We start from the raw sequence: 20,987 nt of genomic DNA, 5'->3' as shown, positions 1-20,987 counted from the left end.
CTAACTCAATTATATTGGGTATATACTATGTTCCAGGCATTGTTACTTGTCTACAGTATAACTGTCCTAACTACAAACTGCAAGTGTAAGTGAGGTACTATAGGAGCTAATGAAGGTGGGATTAAGGGCTAGAGTGACATCAAATATGCCTTTCCACTTCAGCAGTCTGACAGCAGTCATTTCTGGATGCTAAGGGCCATTTGCACAACAGCTTTCAGTCTTCTGAAAATGTGATAAAGCTTTCCAAGTATCTGAACATTCACCAGGAAAGAGCAAGACAAACCCTATGTGCTCCCTATGGCTCTTCCCAGGGGCACAGGAGTATTTGGACTATCCAGGTGGTGACATACCTCTCCATAGTTTCTTCAAATCAGTCCTACAGAAGAATTTGGACCATGTCCCAAAGATTGGGCTCTATCTACTCCAGACTGACTCTAAATGTAACTAAACTCAGAAAAGCTTTTTTTGGACTTCCTTGGTGATGCACTGTTTAAGAATACGCCTGCCAACGCAGGGGACACAGGTTTGATCCCTGGTCTGGGAGGATCCCACATACCGCGGAGCAGCTAAGCCCATGTGCCACAACTACTGAGCCTGCACTCTAGACCCCGTGAGCCACAACTACTGAGCCCGAGTGCCACAACTACTGAAGCCCGTGCGCCTAGAACCCATGCTCCGCAACGAGAAGCCACCACAATGAGAAGCCCGCACACCACAACTAAGAGTAGCCCCCGCTCGCCGCAACTAGAGAAAGCCCGCGCGCAGCAATGAAGACCCAACGCAGCCAAAATAAATAAATAAATAAATAAATAAATAAATAAATAAATAAATAAATAAATAAATTCTCTACACAGAATCTTAAAAAAAAAAAAGTAAAGCTTTTTTCTTTGCAACAGACCTAGCTTCATAGGAATGAAGAAATTAGGAAAATGAACATTTGCAGCATCGCATCAGCATAATGCTTGGGGCTGCATGGATGCTGTTTAGCTGAACGGCAGAACTGTTGGTGGCAATGATGGGTTTTAGGCTAAAGCTAGCAATGGCAAGGCTGCAGAGTAGCAGCAGCAGTTGCCAATTTACCATCAGAGGGCTCAAAAGCAGTAACAGAATTTCAGAATAGTACACGTTAGAAAGGACTTCAGAGACCATCTAATCTAGGTTGGCTGCTTACTGAGCAGATGTTCAAAGTCAGAGTAAGTTAATGACAGAGCTATAATTAGAACCCAGGTATCCTGACTCCAGGTCCAGTGCCTTTTCTATTACAGCACACAGATAATGAGCTCAAATACTGTGGAGGAAAGGGTGTATAGTGAATATTCATACTTTATTTTCTGTTGATCCATCAGAAGTTCAGAAACATGGTTACTATAGAAAATCAATTATCCTTAAAGGGAGGTTATTCAAATAATAATTATTTAAGTTCATTATTTTTTCCCTTCCTGGTTACTTAAGCCCTTTTTTACTTTAATTAAGTAAATGAAAGGCATGAATTCTAATTACACACATTTTATTAGGTGATAGAATTCAAGCACTGCAAAGAATCTTGGAGATCATTTAACTCAACCTCTTCATTAAACAGACTAAGAAACAGAGGCTCAGAAAAATTAAATAAATTTCCCAAGACTTCCTAACCTTACTAACTCTTCCAACCATATTTAGAGTTCAACATAAGAGAAATTTTAAGTCTGAAATTCTATACTAAACTAGTATGTGGGACTAGGTAGCAATTTATCTGTTCTACTCCTATTCTTCATTCATACTGGTCAAGTGTATAAAAAGATTAATTAATCAAGACTAGAAATCACTTTAGAAAGGTTCCTGTAAATTGATATCCGACAAGATTTAAAAAATAATAATAAAGCTGACCACTTACAAGAGGGGATTCTTTTACATAAACATAGAAAGAACACTTAACTGGATACTAACATGTTTTGCTTGAATAAATTTATACTTTTGTGATACTTGGAAGCACTAATAATGAAGGTTATCTGCTTTTAGCACCTTTAAAAACTATACTAATTCACTGAAGTTGAATTATAGTATGTGAATTATATTGCAATAAATCTGTTATTAAAAAATTATCATATTTTCCTGACAGGTATTATATATACTATATTCAACTGGCTGAATCTGAAAGGGGGAACTCAGTTTTGTTTGCAGGCCTGAGGGGACTGACATGAGTATAACCAAAGCATATTTTGACTGTGGTCATTTAAGGAAGTTTTTAAGTTTATAAATTTTTACCACTCTGTGCCTGCCTCCCTCCCACCCCTAAACTCCATAATTACTACTTACCATCTATTTTTTTCTTGTCAGAAATATGTTTTCATACCATTTCAATTGATTTAAGAATCCCTTTTATACAGAACTCTGCTATGAGACCATAGTTTTACTATACATCTTGGAGGGGTAAATGTTTCTAAAGATATTTTCTAAAAAAGGTTATATCTACTAATGAAATTGAGAAAGTTCTTCCCAACTAACTGAAACCATTAATATTTAAACATTAAATTAGGAATGGTAATTTTCTTTATGTACTCTAGCTTCAGTCTAAAATACTCTGGACGGATTTCCCTGGTGGTGCAGTGGTTAAGAATCCGCCTGCCAATGCAGGGGACATGGGTTCGAGCCCTGGTCTGGGAAGATCCCACATGCTGCGGAGCAACTAAGCCCATGCGCCACAACTACCGAGCCTGCGCTCTAGAGCCGGAGAGCCACAACTACTGAAGGCCGCGTGCTACAACTACTGAAGCCCACGTGCCTAGAGCCTGTGCTCCGCCACAAGAGAAGCCACCGCGGTGAGAAGCCTGCTCATCGCAACTAGAGAAAGCCCGCGCGCAGCAACGAAGACCCAACGCAGCCAAAAAAAAAAAAAAAAAAACCAAACCAAAAAAAAAAACACCTCTGGAAGTCAGGCAGCTTATTAATGTACAATGAGGAATAATTTGTACTAAGGTATCTTTCTGTTTAGTGTACATTAACTGTCTGATGAGAAAATACACTGAAGTATACAAAATTGCAATACTTTTCAAGAAAAATTTATAAGTATCTTCGTGACTAGAAAAGATTGTTATTTCTATTTATTAATTTTTAATTATTAATTATATAAAATGATGCAAACCCTGCCTTAGGATTTTAACAATCTAGCCTCTTACTCTGTTAATGACAGATCAAGTGAATGATTAGCTAAATCACTGTTTTCTTCATTCCCTTGAAATGTTGCAACTTTGAATAAACATTTTTATACCACAATCCAATAAGTTTCTAAAACCAAACATTTTTCACTGGCTTACATTTTTAGGAAAATCACACACACACACACACACACACACACACACACTGTCAAACTCTTTTATGCTATTATACAAAATTTAAAATTACAATCTAAAAGTGTAACTCTTCATGGGTTTATACTGGTAAATATAATCTTTATTTAGTACTTCAAGATGTGTTACAAGAACAGATTTTATTCTATTCTTATACAAGACAATTTTATCAGCCATCACAAATGTGGAAAACAATTCCCAATCACCATTTACCTTGTCCTAAGAGCAAGCCAAGCAGCTTCTATGTCTGCATAGAGGTTCTTCTCTGTTGGTTTCCCAGAACTTGCACCATATCCAGAATAATCATATGAGAATATATTACAATTAATCCGTGATCCCAGTCCTATGTAAAAGCTGCTCATCTGACCAAGATCAACAGCATTTCCGTGTGAAAAGAGTAAAGTGTATTTGGCATTGGGTGAGCAACGCACAAACATGCAGGCAATTCTGTTGCCTTTACTGGTTCTAGTCATGAAACACTCAATAGCATCTTTTTCTCTAGAAGAATATTGCCAGTCTGCTCGTTCTGAGAGGTGTAACGTCCAGCGGCTTCCACTTTCATCACACATCAACGTGTAAGTTGGATCAGGTGGCAAAAATGCTAATTTTGAAGCAATTTTCCCTGGACAAGGTGGACAGCAGAAGAGGCAACACAGCTCACTAAATGAAAGATTATTCATCTTCTGAAAAAGAAAAGAATAGTCAATGTTTTAATCACTGAATGTCCATTCTGCATTTGCATACAATAAAAGTTAAAACAAAGACACCAGTAAATTCTACTAGTGGACAGTGTCTACTACTATTATATGAAGTATGCTTTCCCAAATAGATTTCTGGCATCTTTCTAGAAACACTTTAAATCGTGAGGTGAGGGAAATATCCCTGACCAGGAAACAGACTCAAATACTATATGACATGCTGCAAATAGTAGTTTATATTTTATAATACTTAACCAAAATATGAAAAATGATAGTCTTACCAGAGAGGTATAAAATTGTTATTTCTCCACAAATAACAACATAGTAGGTATGAAATATCCTTAGTTAGCTTGTAATTTCTGTGTAATTCAGTGAAAATTCTCAGAATCTCGTGAGAAGCTAGGGATTTAACATAATATAGTAAATATACAATAATAGCACTGATGAAGCACTTACTATTTGTCAGGCATTGTGCTAAGGGTTCTATGCATATTAGCATGCTTAATCCTCTAAGCAACCCTATATGGTAGTCTGAGAAAAGAAACCTGCACAAGGTGAGGCAGTGAGGGAGCCAGGATTTGACACCAGGCTCCGTCATTGTCCTACATCACTGGGCTACACTGCTTCAAGGGCTCAGAACACTATTTGTCTCAGAAGCTTATTATTTTAGTCATATTTGTCTCAGAAGCCTATTATGTTAGCCATAGTGCCAATGGCCTAAATAACCTGTAAAACATTAAAATGTATATATGAATATATGTATGTATGCAATTATTGCCCAAATTAAGAAGGCATTATTATGGAAAAAAGATCTGCTCAAGGAAAATTTCCTAAATTTCCTAAATTTAGATGGAAATGAGCATAAGGTTTGAAGTCAGAGAGAGTTGTGGTAGCACTTACTAGCCGTGTGCCCTTGGGCAAATTATTTACCTCTTTGACCCTCACTGTCTTCATAAGTAAATGAGGCCAATGCCTACAATGGACAGAGTGGTTGTGAAGAACAAATATAATGATATCGTTAAGGCATTTAACATAGTAATGGCCGTAGAGCTGACACACTCAGAAATGGTCCACTTTCTCCTATGCCTTTTTCATCAATATTTTAAAAGTATCCACAGCTCATATTAACTCAGAAACAAAATAAAGTGCTACTTGTTTGCCCTACCAGCATTTCCTAATTATCCTTTCTTAAATTCCTCTCTCTTTTTAGCAGTAGACCATTGCTTAGTTCCAGGAAGAAGGCATTCAAAACAAACACCTTCCAGAGGTTTGGTGGCACCTAATTTTCTCCAAAAAATCTAAATAAAAGGATAGGAAAAAAAAAAGTACTTCACCATACCAAAAAATGAGAAACTATCGCCTCAGAAGAGTGACTGAAGTGTTAAGTACATATGGAAAGACAGGAATGCCTTTTTCATTAATTACTGATTCAAAATCTAGTTTATACTGCTTAATACAAATGTGTTAATTTCCCAGTGTGAACTAATTAGGTAGAAAGAAGAAGCAGAAACAGCACAGAGAGAGAAGAAGAGTAGGAGTGACATGAAAGGCTTCAAAGATGAGTAAGGGAAAGGCAGAAAAATGTCTCTTGGCTAATGGGAAGCACCTTTACTTGTTATTCTATTTTTATTCCCTTTCAGCCTTCAAAATGAATATAGCCTGAATAAGTTAATGTCTTACTCTGGTTGGAACAAGAGTCATATAGAACAGAAATGACAACTAGGTGTCATCCTTAGTGCTAACTCTAATTGGCTCCATGACATGTTGTACTGAGGAGGATTCTGAGAGCATGCCCAGGGCTTAGCAGGCAAAGAATGTGTGATAAATTAGCAAAGTCTACTACAGAATTTGGCTACAAATCTATTATCCGGGTCAGGAGGATAAAGGATCTGGTGAAGATGGCAGAGAAGGGAGTTCAAGGGGTCAGTTCCAAAGAAGGAGATGATCCCCAAAACAAAAACAAACAAACAAAAAAACCTAAAAACAAAGAAGGAGATAACCTGGAAAAAGAAGATGAGGTAGAAGGTACAATATATCAGTGCTATCCGTTTAATAATCTGCCTATGGTCATTTCTTACCCCCAATTACCTTACATGCCCATCAACTGCTGACCCTCAAGAGCATATTAAAAGCTTGATTAAGTAAACTGTATATAGCTCTACTATGTTCCTATAATTTACCACTTGAACATGAAGACTTTTATATACTATAATAAAGTAATTTTGAAATAAACTGGCTGACCGAACATATATAATGCTGCAGAAACGATTCTGAAGATGAACACCGAAGGAAAAAATTAGACGAGAAAAAGCTGCAATGCCAGGGTCAAGTCAAATGAAAGACAACCTGACCTTCTTAATGGTGGCAGAAGAAATTATTCCTACCTCCACTGCCTCAAACCCAGACAACTGGTATCCACTTAATAACATAAACTTGGAAATTATCGCTTTCCTAATGAAAGGTCTGATATAGGGAAGCAACATAGACTTGCTTAAAAAAGTTATTCTCTCCTTTTCTATAAATGTGAAATTTTTCACAATAGAAAATATAAATAAAACAAATAAACCTAAGTTTTAGTATGATCAGAGCTGAGCAAATTACTGAGAGAGAATATCTTATTCTTGATAAATCACTGAAATATCTTGTTAAATTTAGATAATTTAAATCCAATTTTTTTCATATAACTCACCTGAATATAAACATATTATTTACTAGTTATTTCTTGACAACAAAACCTTGAAGAGACAAGGCAGTGAGTAATCACAGGTGGAAAACAACAGAGTTATGAGAGTACACAAAAGTCATACAACAAATTGAATAATTTGTAGCTGAATTTTTGGACCAGACAAAACAAGGATTTAAAATAAGTTATAATAAACCTATTTAAAAAGAGAGAGAGAGAGAGAGAAGGAAGGAGTGAGAAAGAGAGAAAACTTAAAGATGAAGCAGAAAAAAGTGTCAGAAAGAAAAATTCAACTGGAATCCCTGGTATAAAAAAATCAGTATCTGAAATAAAGAATTAAACTGATGGGTACAAGTATTGATAACAGTTGAAGAACACATTAGTGAGCTGGAAAATCAGGTTGAAGAATTCCCAGGTATGGAATCTTTCAGGGGGATGAAGAGATGGAAAATATAAAAGAAAATTTAAGGAGGATTTCAGTAGAAATACCAATATCAATACTATAGGAGTCCCCTCCAAAAAAAGAGAGGAGAAAATAAAGACAATCTAATAACTTTTCAGAATTAAAGAGAGAAAATTCAGATTGAAATAGCTCAGAATGCCAAATAGGTATTTAAGAAAACTTTCACAGCTAGACAAATTACAGTAAATATCAAAACTGCCAGAAACAAAAATCTGAAAGTTTCCAAAAGGGAAGAACAGATTACTTACAAAGGAACAAGAATCAGATGAACATCTAACTTTTGAATAGCAACACTAGAAACCAGAAGACACTGAAGCGATAGGTTTAAAGTAAGGAAAAAGCTTTCAAGCTAGAATTTCACACAGATAAAATACCAATTTAATATGAGGATAAAATAAGGATATCTGCAGGCACACAAAAACTCAGAAGGTTTACTAAGTCAAGACCCTCTTTGAAAAACTCCAGCAAGGAGGAAAAGAAATGCAAGAGAAGTCTGAGATATCTGAGATATGACAAATAAAGAATAGTTAATATAATGTCTTTTTTGGTAAGTAAGCAATGGAGGAAAAAAAAAAAAGCAGCAAAGTATATCCCCAATAACCCAGAATCAAAACTTGGGAGAATACCAATGTGGAGGGGATTGGAATAAGAGTTAGGGAGTGTTTAAGAAGTAAAAATGTGCCGGGGCACTGGTCACTTGAATTGTTTGGAATATTAATATTGATAAGCTTAAGACACAGAAGAAAAGCATGAATATGACTCTTATTTATTTATTTTGGCTGCACCATGCGGCACACGAGGTCTTAGTTCCCCGACCAGGGATTGTACCCATGCCCCCTGCAGTGGAAGCATGGAGTCCTAATCACTGGGTCACCAGGGAATTCCCATGACTCTTAAAAAGTCAGACATAACCACCATAAAAATGATACTTTGATACACCTGAAGAGTAGTTATAGTTTTCATTACAAATGTCTAGCCTTGGGTATTTATCAACATGTTAAAACTCAAGAAGGAGTGTAAGCACAAAGAAATAAGAAATAAGAAATTAATGGTAGATATCAACAAAATAGAGAACAAAATGCAACAGAAAAAGAGGTCATTCTGGACCTCTAGTGCCATGCAGAGCATCTGACACATAATGAGGTTTCTGATTATTTTTTAGATGAATGAGTTAGCAAATTAAGATTAACTCAACCCTCTGCACCTCAGAAGCCCCCACAAAAGAAGGAAAAAAGTTTACAAATCACATGTTAAGAAAGAAATCCAATATATTTTGTGACAATTACTTAGGTTTCTTGTATGGGGGCAGAATAGAAGCAATCAAATAAAAATCTATGAACCTGAATGAGGGAGGGTTCAGGCAGGAAAAGCATTGCTACTTACTGAAATCATTCAGTGTGTTATAAAGCACAGAACAGAACACTCTTCCAGGGAGAAGGAAATCTTGCCCCTTTGGAAATCAATTCACAAAATGAAAGGTCAGCTCAATGTTAAACAGATGGCCCATTGTGAAAAATAAGGTTTTCCTTTCGGCGGGGGACTCAAAGTTACTTCACTTATATAGCAGGAGGAAGTTCCTAAAATTGCATGAAATAATAATTTAAGAACTTGCTTCTCCTGGTAACTTTTTCCTGCTCAATGACAAAGGAAAAAAGATGAACACCTGAGTCCTTTCTCAGCAAAACAGGAAGACTACTGTTAAAGAATGTCCTTAAATAAAATGACACACTATGATCTCCTTCCTCTCTTTTTTTTAAAAAAATAAATTTATTTATTTTTGGCTGAGTTGGGTCTTCGTTGCTGCACGTGGGCTTTCTCTAGTTGCGGTGAGCGGGGGGCTACTCTTCGTTGCGGTGCACAGGCTTCTCATTGCGATGGCTTCTCTTTTGTGGAGCACAGGCCCCAGGCGCATGGGCTTCAGTAGTTGCGGCATGCAGGCTCAGTAGCTGTGGCTCACGGGCTCTAGAGCGCAGGCTCAGTAGTTGTGGCACACAGGTTTAGTTGCTCTGCAGCATGTGGGATCTTCCCGGACCAGGGATCGTACCCGTGTCCCCTGTATTGGCAGGTGGATTCTCAACCACTGGACCACCAGGGAAGCCCCTCCTTCCTCTCTTCTGACAGAAGAAATTATTGAAACGACTTCTGTCAATTCCTGATGTAATAACATTTACCGAAAAAAATCTCCCTTTCATCTCTTTTGTAATAGTTTCTTGGTAATGCAGATTGACTCATATTACTACCATCTACAAAGGACAATTGATTCTTTTAGGGTTCAAGATTTTGTCGTAATGAACAGAACTAGTACTCAACAGTCTTTTAAAAAAGGTTTTAGAGAAAACATTTTAAAAGTATCAATACTTATAACTTTTCTTCATTTTGTGTGGTATTTTGACAATTTCACTCTAAATAGTATCTAAGCTGATTTAAAGTCTTATCCAATTTAGAGTGTAGTCAGTAGATGATAAACTGCTTAAATTTTGATATACTAGATTTCATGTTAAGAACTACATTCTAAAGTCCAAGATGAATTTCTTTGAATTTGGCTTCATGCATGGAAATCTGGGGAATATTACATATTCTGTTTTGTAGAATGTCAGAATTTGTTACCTAGAGAATCTGCGATTACTACTTTCAGTTAGTTATACGTCTATCTATTTAGCAATCAGGCTTCAAGAAGTCCCAGTGATTCAGAATAAGAGCAACACTTCCCAGAGATTAATTTTTTAAGATAAACAAATCTCTGAGCATTCAAAGACAAAAAATAACTAAAAAAGGGAAGACTGCACAAAATGTAAAGACTGGTCTGTTTGCTACTGTAAAAACAACCCATTTTTGATGCTTATCTTTGGTTATAAAAATTAAAGCCTGATGTTTTTTAAACTGACAGAAGAAACCAGAAAAAATAAAAATAAAAACAGATTTATAGCAAAGCCTGCCTAACACCAGAAATGGATAAACCAGGTAGATGTTTGATTATTAAGAGCAAGAGGTAGCAAAGATCAGAATGAAGTTCGAAGCGATGGCACAGAAGATACTCAACTATGAAAAAGCAGGAAAAAAAAAAATTCAGATTTTAGGTTAGTTCTGTACAAGGGGGCCATGAGCCCAACACATCCCAGTTGACTAATCCAAAGGAAATCACCATAATACTACTATACAAAGGGGGTCAATCACATACAGCTCAGTAGCCTAGGGGTGTATCTAAATCAAATTAAGCTCACTTCAGTATCCTTGGAGGGCACCAAGGGAGTTAGGTACTGCCACCCTAAGATCCAGCATGTAATCTGTAGTAGCATTTACCAAAGTACAGCAACAAGTGAAACCACATGTGTTACTGTTTTTAGAGAGCTATATATATTACAGAGTTTAATGTATACAGAGAAGTTGAATAATCACCATTAAAGAAGTTTGGCACCAGCCTTATTTTTCACTCAAGACAGAGTATCCAAAGTACTTATAATGATCAAAATTTCTGCTAAATGTTACTTAGATACTAGGTGTTTAGTACATGTTGTTTTAACACATTTTCTTATTTGTATATGTCTTATGTAGAAATACAGCTTATGTAGCCCTTATCTCTTTGGGGTAGGTTGTATTTATTTCTTTTAGATCATTATAAGAATCAGCAGCAGAAGTACTCCACTGTCTGTGAGATCAAAGGACTTGATTGGGTGATTTTGCTAGGAAAACTTGGAAGACAGAACGCATGGGTTGTGTTACATGGGAATGGAAACTTAAAAACTTAGGAAAAGTTTTTTTAAAAAGCACTGTATTTTTTTATTTATTTATTTTTGCTGTGTTGGGTCTTCGTTTCTGTGCGAGGGCTTTCTCTAGTTGTGGCAAGCGGGCGCCTCTCTTCATCGCGGTGCGCGGGCCTCTCACTATCGCGGCCTCTCTTGCTGTGGAGCACATGCTCCAGACGCGCAGGCTCAGTAGCTGTGGCTCACGGGCCCAGTTGCTCCGCGGTATGTGGGATCTTCCCAGACCAGGGCTCGAACCCGTGTCCCCTGCATTGGCAGGCAGATTCTCAACCGCTGCGCCACCAGGGAAGCCCCAAAAAGCACGGTATTTTTTGTATTTCAAATTGGAAGGAGAAATTTGGCAAAACTATTTTCTTTTAAAGAGTTATGTCAGTTACTTTTAAAGACAGAGTTATAATTTTTAAATACTAATAAGATTCTAGAGATACTTAGTAACTGGGCCAATGTATCACTTGAAAACACCTATGAAACGTGGTTTTTGTTGGTAAATTGAACAGACGCCTTAAGAATGTCGAGTTTTAAAAAATTTAGAGGAGTTTCTCAAATAGGCAAAACATAATGGGTATGTCAAAATAAGTTTCCTTTCCCGCTGGTGAGAAAAGTTGGGGTTAGACATGTAAAGAAAGTTGAGGTCTACCAGAGGTACCAAAATAGTCCCAATCCTAGTGTTAAGTATGAATTTATTTATTTATTTTTTCTTCAGTAAAAGAAAGTTAAACAGTAAGAATCAGAAGTGAGGAAACTGGATTTATGACAAGATTATAGAAGATGGAAATTAAGGCTGAAGAGCCTATAAGCTACGCCAAGCAAACTAATTTGGCTCAGCACTCCTACATAGGTCAATATAGCCACTTCTACAGTACTTATGTTTTCCCTTAGTTTCTTAATTCTTACTGCACTAATACAGGAGGCACTAACCACATACGACTACTTAAAGTAATTAAAATTAAATATTCAGTTCCTCAGCCACACTAGCCATATGTTGACTAGTGGCTACCAAATTGCACAGTGCAGAAGGAGCATTTCCATCACTGCAGAAAGTCCTATCGGGCAGTGCTGAACTAAAAGCTTTTAAACCCAGGCAATGCAGAACCAAAACTTACATGCTTCGTATCCATACTAGCTTTAAATGTTGGAGCTCCTTCCTCTCCAGTCTTTCCATCATAGTACATATAAGCTATTTTTATAGGTCCTGTTGAACAATGTAACCACCCAGAACTAAATGAGATTACCTATACAATACTGTTTTAGAAGATTACTATCTTGATAAAAATATTACATCAAACCCAACCTTAATGTAAAGGCCATTTTATTTAAAACGAGGAATGCAAATCAATTAGACTATCCATACATTTTAATGCATGGTTTTAAATGTGTCAAAGGAATTCAATATTCTTGAAAGGTTCCTTGTATGCTGGAGTTGCAAGTAAACCATAAGAAACTATACGAACATTTGTGATTATGAGTTAACTAATTTCTGAACACAGCCCATACAGTATTCTAAACACTTAAAATCCTGATAATCCACTTAAGCAATGCCTGAACAAAGTGAATCAAGTTTTCCTGATTAAGTAGGACAGGTTGTCAACTTTTGCATATGCTAATGTCACAGATTCCCATAAAACTCTTGGTGACTGGACAGTGCAATTTCAAAGCCACACCTATACACGTTACTAAGCATAAGCTAAAACATGAACAGGCACACATTTCCCTACCCATAATCATCAATTTTTGGCACTTCTAATGAAAAACTTTCCAAAACATGCTTATCCTCAAAGTTCACAGAAAAGCTGTCAACGTACGTTGGTGAAGATATTTCACAAATATACATTATTTTCTCCACATTTATAATAAGTAAAATCTGTTTCTGGGACATTTTCCAGGTGAAAACACACTACACACCTTAAAATACCCATCTACAGCACAATATAATTAAAGTAGTCATAAGTTATAGAAAATTTAAGGACTATTGATGATTATAAATGATGAACACAATCTTCTTCAAAAAGAGGGCTTATATTACTGGTATCCCAATTCGAATTCCTAAGAGTTATAAAAGAGATTATAAAACCATTTACCATCAACAATGAACAAGTACCCAATCAGCCATTCCTTATCAAGTAGTAAATAAAATAAGCTGTTCCAATAAAGTAAGAAACCACCTAGCAACGGCGAAGTTTCTGTTCTCAGGCAACTGAATTGCAGTAAAATATCCTGGACCCAGAGTCAAAAGACAGAAATGTAAATGGTGATAACACTAATACTATATTCAAATAATTATTAAACAGGCTGCATAATTAAAATTACTAAAATACTAAAAAGAAACATTGTAATTATAAAAGTATTACAAGACATGGTTTAAAAAAAGTCAAAACACAAAAGGTTAAAAAATAAAAAGTAAGTCTTTCTGCCAGGCTTAAGTAAGTATTGGTTAAAAGTCAATTTAAGAATTCAGTTCCCTAGATACTCTTCCCAACTCAGAAGACCAGAGGTTTACATTGGAAGAATCTTCTCTGAGGAATCAGACTAATCTGAAAGAAAGATCGAACGATACTTATATGGCAGAGGTTACATGGGGAAGTTGTGGGAATGAGAAGGATGTGTGTTACACTAGGGGGCCTTCTGTAAGTGGGATGTCAACACGTAAGAAGTAGCAATATAATACTGTTATCTAGCAGACGTTGAGAATGGACTTGAGGACACAGTGGGGAAGGGGAGGCTAGGACTAGTGAGAGAGTAGCACTGATAATACATACGCTACCAAATGTAAAATGGATGGCTGATGGGAAGCTGCTGCATAGCACGGGGAGATCAGCTCGGTGCTTTGTGACCACCTAGAGGGGTGGGATAGGGAGGGTGGGAGGGAGACGCAACAGGGAGGAGATATGGGGATATGTGTGTGCATATAGCTGATTAACTTTGTTGTACGGCAGAAACTAACACAACATTGGGAAGCAATTATACTCCAATAAAGATGTATAAAAAAATACTGTTATCTAGAGATATAGAGATAAGTATAAAAAAGAATCCTTCAGAAGAAAGTTAATACTCCCTGGGAAAGGATATATCAAGGAGACAGACAGGGCCCTGGCTTGCTAATTTTCACAACAAACTTTGTAGAACCATTTGGCTCCTTAACCATATGCTTGTATGAATTTAATAAAAATAAAGATTTAAAACAAAAGTCTCTTCCCTAATCCCACCCCAAACTCAAACCAAACCAGGTTCAATCCCAGAAATTATGACGTTCGGTCATTTGCTTTTAGATCTGATGTTTAATACCACACTCATATATTTATCCTTCACTATCATAATGTTTCATTATTATGAAAGATTAGAGAATTTACCCTACTTTTTCCCTTCTCTGCTCATTCTGATGTTATTTTTAAGTTTTTATAGGTTATTTTTATAACTTTCAACATTATACTTGAATCTCCATTTCTTGTTCCATCAACTTTAGGAAGTTTCCACTGGCTTCCTATGTAATCAAATACCATTATAATTGGCTATACAATTACCTTCACATTAAGTTTTATATCATTTGCAGTTTGTTTTATAATTATAAAATTTTTGTTTTATCTATAGGTTGATTTTTTTAAATTGGGTAACAATAAAAAGTATTTACAATGTTATCCACTGCCATCCAAGTAGTGGGATATTTTATGTCACTAAATTCCAAGTGTGAAGGTGTTTATAACTCTGATAACTGCTCAAAAATAAGGCACATTTCAGTTTGTTTCATATTTGGACTTTCTGAAGAGCCTTTAATTTTCCTAGAGCTGCTGCCTTTTTTTAATTTTCAGAAAATTCATAAGCTTTTATCACATTTAACATATTCCAACTTCTTATTCTTCGAATTTGTGCAACAGAATCTGTGTTGTTTCTGAAGATGTTCTTAGTCCCCAGTGAGTTGTTTTAAACTGAAACAATTAAGTTCTGGAACAGTTCTCAGCCCAGCTCTGTCTAGCTAGGATTTCTTTTCATCATCCTTCTGTTGTTTCATAATCTCATGTTTTAATTCTTCTGTGGGATTATTTTTTGTTTGGTTTTGCTAGAATACATCTCCAAGCATTTGCCCTCCCTCCCTCACAAAGGCCTGGGGGAAATAAAGCACATTTTAATGTACACTTTAAAAAAGTTCTTACTTCGGGACTTCCCCAGTGGCGTAGTGGTTAAGATTCCACATGCCTCAGCGCAACTACTGAGCCTACGCTCTGGAGCCCGTGAGCCACAACTACTGAGGCCCGCGCGCCTAGAGCCCGTGCTCCGCAACGAGAGAAGCCACCGCAGTGAGAAGCCCGCGCACCTCCACGAAGAGTAGCCCCCGCTCGCCTCAACTAGAGAAAGCCTGTGAGCAGCAACCAAGACCCAACGCAGCCAAAAATATTTATTTAAAAGCAAAGTTCTTACTTAGATTTCACAAATGGCAAACTAGGAATGCTTTAGAATTACAAGTTTAAAAAAAAATTTCCACCCCAGTTTAAATCATTGGCCCACATCTTCTAGCATCCAATGTTGATTCCTAATACCAATCTGATTTTTGTTTTTTAAAGTAATTCCCATCTCTCTTCCACAAAAAAAAAAACACTATGAAATTTTCCTTTATCCTGAGCTCTGAAATTTTATGAGATTATATCTAAATGTGTGTTTTCATTCATTCTGTTGTGTATTTAACAAGTCATTTTGATCTAAAGCCCCAAGACTTTCTTTAGCTCAAAGAATTTTTCTTGTTTTTTAATTCCCTCTCCACCTCTTTCTCTTTCTACCAGGAATTCCTATTTAGGAATCCTAGGACTATTATACTTACAAACTTTTCTTTCCTTTTCCCTTGTCTTTCAGCTCTATTTCCTAGGTAATTTCTTCTAGTTTATCTCACAGATCGCTACTTTGGTATTCTAGAGTATAAAATCAATTTTAACGTCAAAACTTTTTGGTTGGGCTTCCCTGGTGGCGCAGTGGTTAAGAATCTGCCTGTCAATGCAGGGGACACAGGTTCAAGCTCTGGTCCAGGAAGATCCCACATGCCGCGGAGCAACTAAGCCCGTGTGCCACAACTACTGAGCCTGCACTCTAGAGCCCAAGAGCCCCAACTACTGAGCCCACGAGCCACATCTACTGAAGCCCGCCCACCTGGAGCCTGTGCTCCACAACAAGAGAAGCCACCGCAATGAGAAGCCTGCGCACCACAGCGAAGAGTAGCTGCCGCTCGCTGCAACTAGAGAAAGCCCGCGCACAGCAACACAAAAAAACCTAAACTTTTTGGTTTACGGGTGCAATATCCTCTGAAATCTCTCTTAGAATACTAAGTGAGCCAAATTTGTTTTTGTTCTGTCCATCTGTGTTTTTCAGATGTTTGTTCCTTCTGTTTGTTCATCTTTGATTTTCAGGCTGTTAGATTGCTTCTTCACTGACTGCTTATATTTATGAACAAAGAATTAAATTGAGTATCCTTTATATTTGTGTAAGCATGCTGACCCAGCAGACTTCTAGTCTGAATAGGACTGACTGGCTGCAGTCTTAGAACTCCTATAACTATGAAAATAAAGAGGATTTCTGGGGATAGGGTACTTTACTTGAGTCAGTCTCAAGTCTATCAATCTCTCCCATATACATCCATCCACCTCTGCCTATGGAAGAAAAAAGTGTGTTCTATTTACCGTTTTCAATGGGAACAGAAGATACCTTACAAATATTCAAGAACATGGTACAGCTTTAACTATTTGGTCCAGTAATGCAATTAGGGATTCTACCCAGTAAATTATTCAAATGAGTACAGTATAGTCCAGAAACTAAAAAGTTGGTGACTTTAGGGAAGTCAATCCCTTTATATCTAATTCTCCTTTTAAATAAAATGAGAAGTTTGAACTAGATATTAAGATTTGTTCTAGTTCTAAAACTTTACAATTAAGCTTCATTTACAGTCAAAAGGTTCAATTCACTCGATCTTCCATAGCATGTAAAAGAGTGAAGAAATATATAATTTGAAAAACTTCAGAGATTTTCAAAGTTTCCCCCACCACTAAAAAAGTACCTAAACAAGCATGTTAATTTATATTTTGCAAATTATAGTTAATGAGTTGTAATTTGGGGGAGGGGGATAGGCTAGTGACAATGTGGGGAGGGGGAGTGCAGGTATTCCTGAGGGGGGTGAGAGATTCCTATTTCACACAGTTGCTTTTCAAAATGAGTGATTTCTGTATCTCCTGGCCACTCTGGGGGAAACAATGTGCATTTTAAAATTGTGGTAAAATATACATAACATAAAATTGATCATTTTAAGCATTTTTAATTGTACAATTCTGTGGCATTAGGTACATTTATACTGTTAGGCAATCACCACTACCAGTCTTCTTCAAAACTTTTTCATCCTCCCCAACTGGAACTTTGTACTATTAAGCAATGATTCCCTTATTCCCTCCTTCCCCCAGCCCCTCCCAATCACCATCCTACTTTTTGTCTCTATGAATTTGACTACTCTAGTGGAATCATATAGTATTTGTCCTTTCGTGACTGGCTTATTTCACTTAGCACGTCTTCAAGGTTCATCATGTTGCAGTATGTGTCAGACTTTCCTTCCTTTTAAAGGCTGAAAAATAGTCCATTTTATGTACATATCACATTTAGTTTATCCATTAATCAATCTGCTGGACACTTTTGGCTACTGTGAATAATGCTGCTATGAACATCGGTGAACAAACATCTGTTCAAGTCCTTGCTTTCATTTCTTTTGGGGGAGAAACAATGTTTCAAAAAGTACAAAAATATTTTTAGTTTCATTCTAATGTAGATTTATTTTGTTTGAATTATTTCTCACTTCCCTTCTATCAGAAACAAAATAAAGAAATGCTGTATCTAGCAAGCTGTATATTTAAAGAAAATAAAACAAAACTAGGTTAACAATTCAAAGTTAATTTTTAAAATATGGGTTAAATATACCTTAAATTTTAATATGTTAAATATGAAAATTATACAGTCAAGTATTCAAAATATTTTATGTTCCTAAAATAAAACTTATTTCAATTTTTCAAGAAATTTAAATTTAAGTATATACTCTGCAAACACCTAAACTTCAAAATTTTTAGACATTTTATATCTGCACTACTCAGTGAATTATCACTAAAAAATTAAATTCCAGTCTGTACAGATTATTAAAAGGTATCTTCTAAAAGCATGGAAATGTATATGAGGGGCCCATGAAGCCCTGTTCCAAAAGGAGCCAGACTTCTTGGGCTTAAAAATGTTTTTTCTTTATTGTACAATTAATCAGCTGAACCACTTTGTAAATTACCAACTATTTACTAACCACGAGGACATTTCTGTCCTTATTGTTTTGAACCGTATCTCACACATACCCTTCATTGCATATACTCAACATTCAAGTATACCTACTTCTAGCAATGCCTGCCACACAGAAGTCACTCAAAAGCCAATGATAGCTGAGCTAGTTTGTAAAACAAATCAAACATTAGTATCACTTTTGACATTCAGAAATCTAAATCTGCAGGTATGATATTTTGCTAGGTTACAAAAGCAGAGGTAGTGTTTATTTATCAAAATACTTATACAGCTAGATCTTGTAAAAAAAAAAAAAAAACAACTTCATAAGTAATTCTTATAACAACCCTATGAAAGAGATGCCATTATCCTCCCCACCAGCCCAATTTACAGATGAGAAAATCGAGAAGTTTAGTTTCCCCCAGATCACTGTAGTGAAGCCAGGACTGATACTTAGCAGTTTGACCCAGAGTCCATGTTTTTAATCACTGAGTTACGATTAGTATTGGGAATGAAATGTTTCACTATGGTGTGGACGTGGAGAGAGTATAACGAGTCCAGTGGAGAAAGAAGAACAAGGATGAAAGACCTTCCCATTTCATACACAAGAACATACCAAAGCCAAACCAAATAAAATTTTAAAATCTAAGACTACATGAAAAAAAAAAAGTTTGTTTGGGGGTTCAGAATGTGAGACTATGTACCTGGGGCAAGAGGAAGGAAGTTGTCTGCCACCAGTTGGCAAAAGAGTAAGTAAAACCTGGACTGGCATTTATAAATTCACAGCTTTGATGTTCTTTTCTGAAGATTATGAAGTCACTGTTTAAAACAGGCAAATTTTACTTGTTACATGGAAGAAAGTGATATATTTCAGTGGCCTTCAAGTGTGCAAGGATTTTAGGAAGTCTTTGGATATATGCTTTAATATTGTCAAATTTCTATTTCTTAAAATGTATCCAAAATGGACTGCCAAACTGCTCTCAAAGGTGGCATCAATTTCCAGTAACGAGGATACAACCACCCCCATGGGGTTTCCAAAAGCTGAGGGAAAACCCTCCAGGCTAGGAGAATAATACATGTAAAAGTATGACAGTTGAGAAAGAACTAAGGCAAAGGTACATGGTAGAAAGGAAGAAAAAACATCAGGGAAAGAGGAGGATTAGATAAATGAGAAATTTAAAAATAAATCTGTTTAACAATGTATAGAAAACCATTGTAATTCTTTACACATGGAATAAAGAATGATGCAGTCATTTAGGCAACTGCATATAAGCCTGCACTGACTTGGAATTACATTAGAATCTGATAGTACTGATGATTTTAGAGCACAGTAACTTAGTAACTTGTATACTACTGAAGAAGTTTATTTATTTAAATCTTAAGCTTTCAAAAACAAACCTCAAACAGGCATACTCTTCAACCTGCTACATGGAGGTACATCAAACACACATTATTTAGAAAGCAGAAGATTTAAAAAATGGCTATATGGTGCAAAATGTATAAACCACATCCTTTAATTAAATATCAGTACATGACTACATTTAAAGGTAATTGTTTCTCCAAATTAGTAACACGTAAAACTTTCTCCCACACAAAATAAACTAAAGGTAATCTTGATTTACTGGATATTGTAGTTAATAAAAATTCTGTCTTAAATGTTCCTTATAATGAGGCAAGTAGCAAACAAAGTAAATCCTGCAGACATTTTTTTGTTTGTTTTCTTTTAGAGACAATTTCTAGAATAGGTCTGAAAAGTATTTCAGTAAAAGCTGATACAGAACAATGATGTTTCTGATGCTGTATGCCCAGTAATGCAACTGGAGAAAAGTGGGATGGTGGGAAAGGGAACAGAAGCTTGCAAAAACAGTTGAGGCAAATCCTTGATACTTGATTTGAGAAGAATCTGAGAGCTAGTTTTAGATACATGTCTTGTGTATCTCTGGTGTAAATACTTGTTTGGGAGGAGGAAGAAAGCAAGCAATAAAGATGGGTAGTCCACTCATCCTTTCAAATGTCATCAACTGGGTTACTAAATATCATCTTAGGCATGAAATATTAAACTCATCTAATGATTTTTGGTATTGCATACAATTTTTACCTTTTGAAGAAGTCTTGTTTCACATTATATGTACCTCATTTTTATAAAGTAAAGGAATGGTAGAAACAGCACCAGCTGAGGAGTTAGGGAACTCATGTTTTAGTTACAACTCTATTTAAATGAGCTCTTATGCTCCCAACTACCTCAATTTTAATGTGAGAAGATTCAACTATTACATCCAGAGCTTTTCCAGCAAGAATATTTTATTATGCTAAATCCTAATTCTCCTTTGTAATCTGCCTGGATTTTGGGGGCATTGTATCCTATGTTCACAATGTTGCTCTTTATACAACTGGATATAATTCCCTTCCTCTCCTTGACCCTATAGAAAGAGAAATTTGATTGTTTATTCTATTAAAAATGCCAAGAACATAAAAACAGCCTCTAAAATATAACATTTTTAAAGAGAACAAAAATTGTGAAACCTGTGGGAACATTATTGAAATTAAGTTAAAACAGTATCAAACAGCAGGTAGTTTTCAATGACCTCGACCTCAATATTGTAAAGTCTAAATAAATACTAAATAGAGAGTTCAATTTGGAAAAACAATTTCTTTCATCCTTTATTGCAGATGAGAACACATGCAATTCCTTTGATTTACTGAGGTTACCTTTCCCACTCTTTTATAGTAATTCCTAGCTTTTACAAATGAAAGGACTGACCAGGGTTATGTAGAATAACA

The 20,987-nt window shown here is 36.1% G+C and overlaps 1 protein-coding gene across 3 annotated transcripts in view; it reads right to left on the bottom strand.

Annotated features, from left to right (window-relative positions):
* ABHD17B (abhydrolase domain containing 17B, depalmitoylase) overlaps positions 1–20,987 on the bottom strand; it is a 47,882-nt gene that overhangs the window by 16,252 nt on the left and 10,643 nt on the right. For 2 of the 3 annotated variants that reach the window (XM_082471090.1, XM_082471092.1), the window contains exon 2: positions 3,540–4,009. In XM_082471090.1, the coding sequence (XP_082327216.1) occupies positions 3,540–4,006 (467 nt within the window). In that variant the 5' untranslated portion in view covers positions 4,007–4,009. Of the gene's footprint in view, positions 1–3,539; positions 4,010–4,305; positions 4,424–20,987 lie in introns of all 3 variants that reach the window. The other variant, XM_082471091.1, reaches the window with a different exon arrangement.

This window comes from Balaenoptera physalus, assembly GCF_965194825.1.
Source record: "Balaenoptera physalus genome assembly, chromosome: 7".
Taxonomy (NCBI): Eukaryota; Metazoa; Chordata; class Mammalia; order Artiodactyla; family Balaenopteridae; genus Balaenoptera; species Balaenoptera physalus.
Note: the sequence above shows the minus strand (reverse complement) of the source record. Positions and strands in the feature narration are given on the sequence as shown.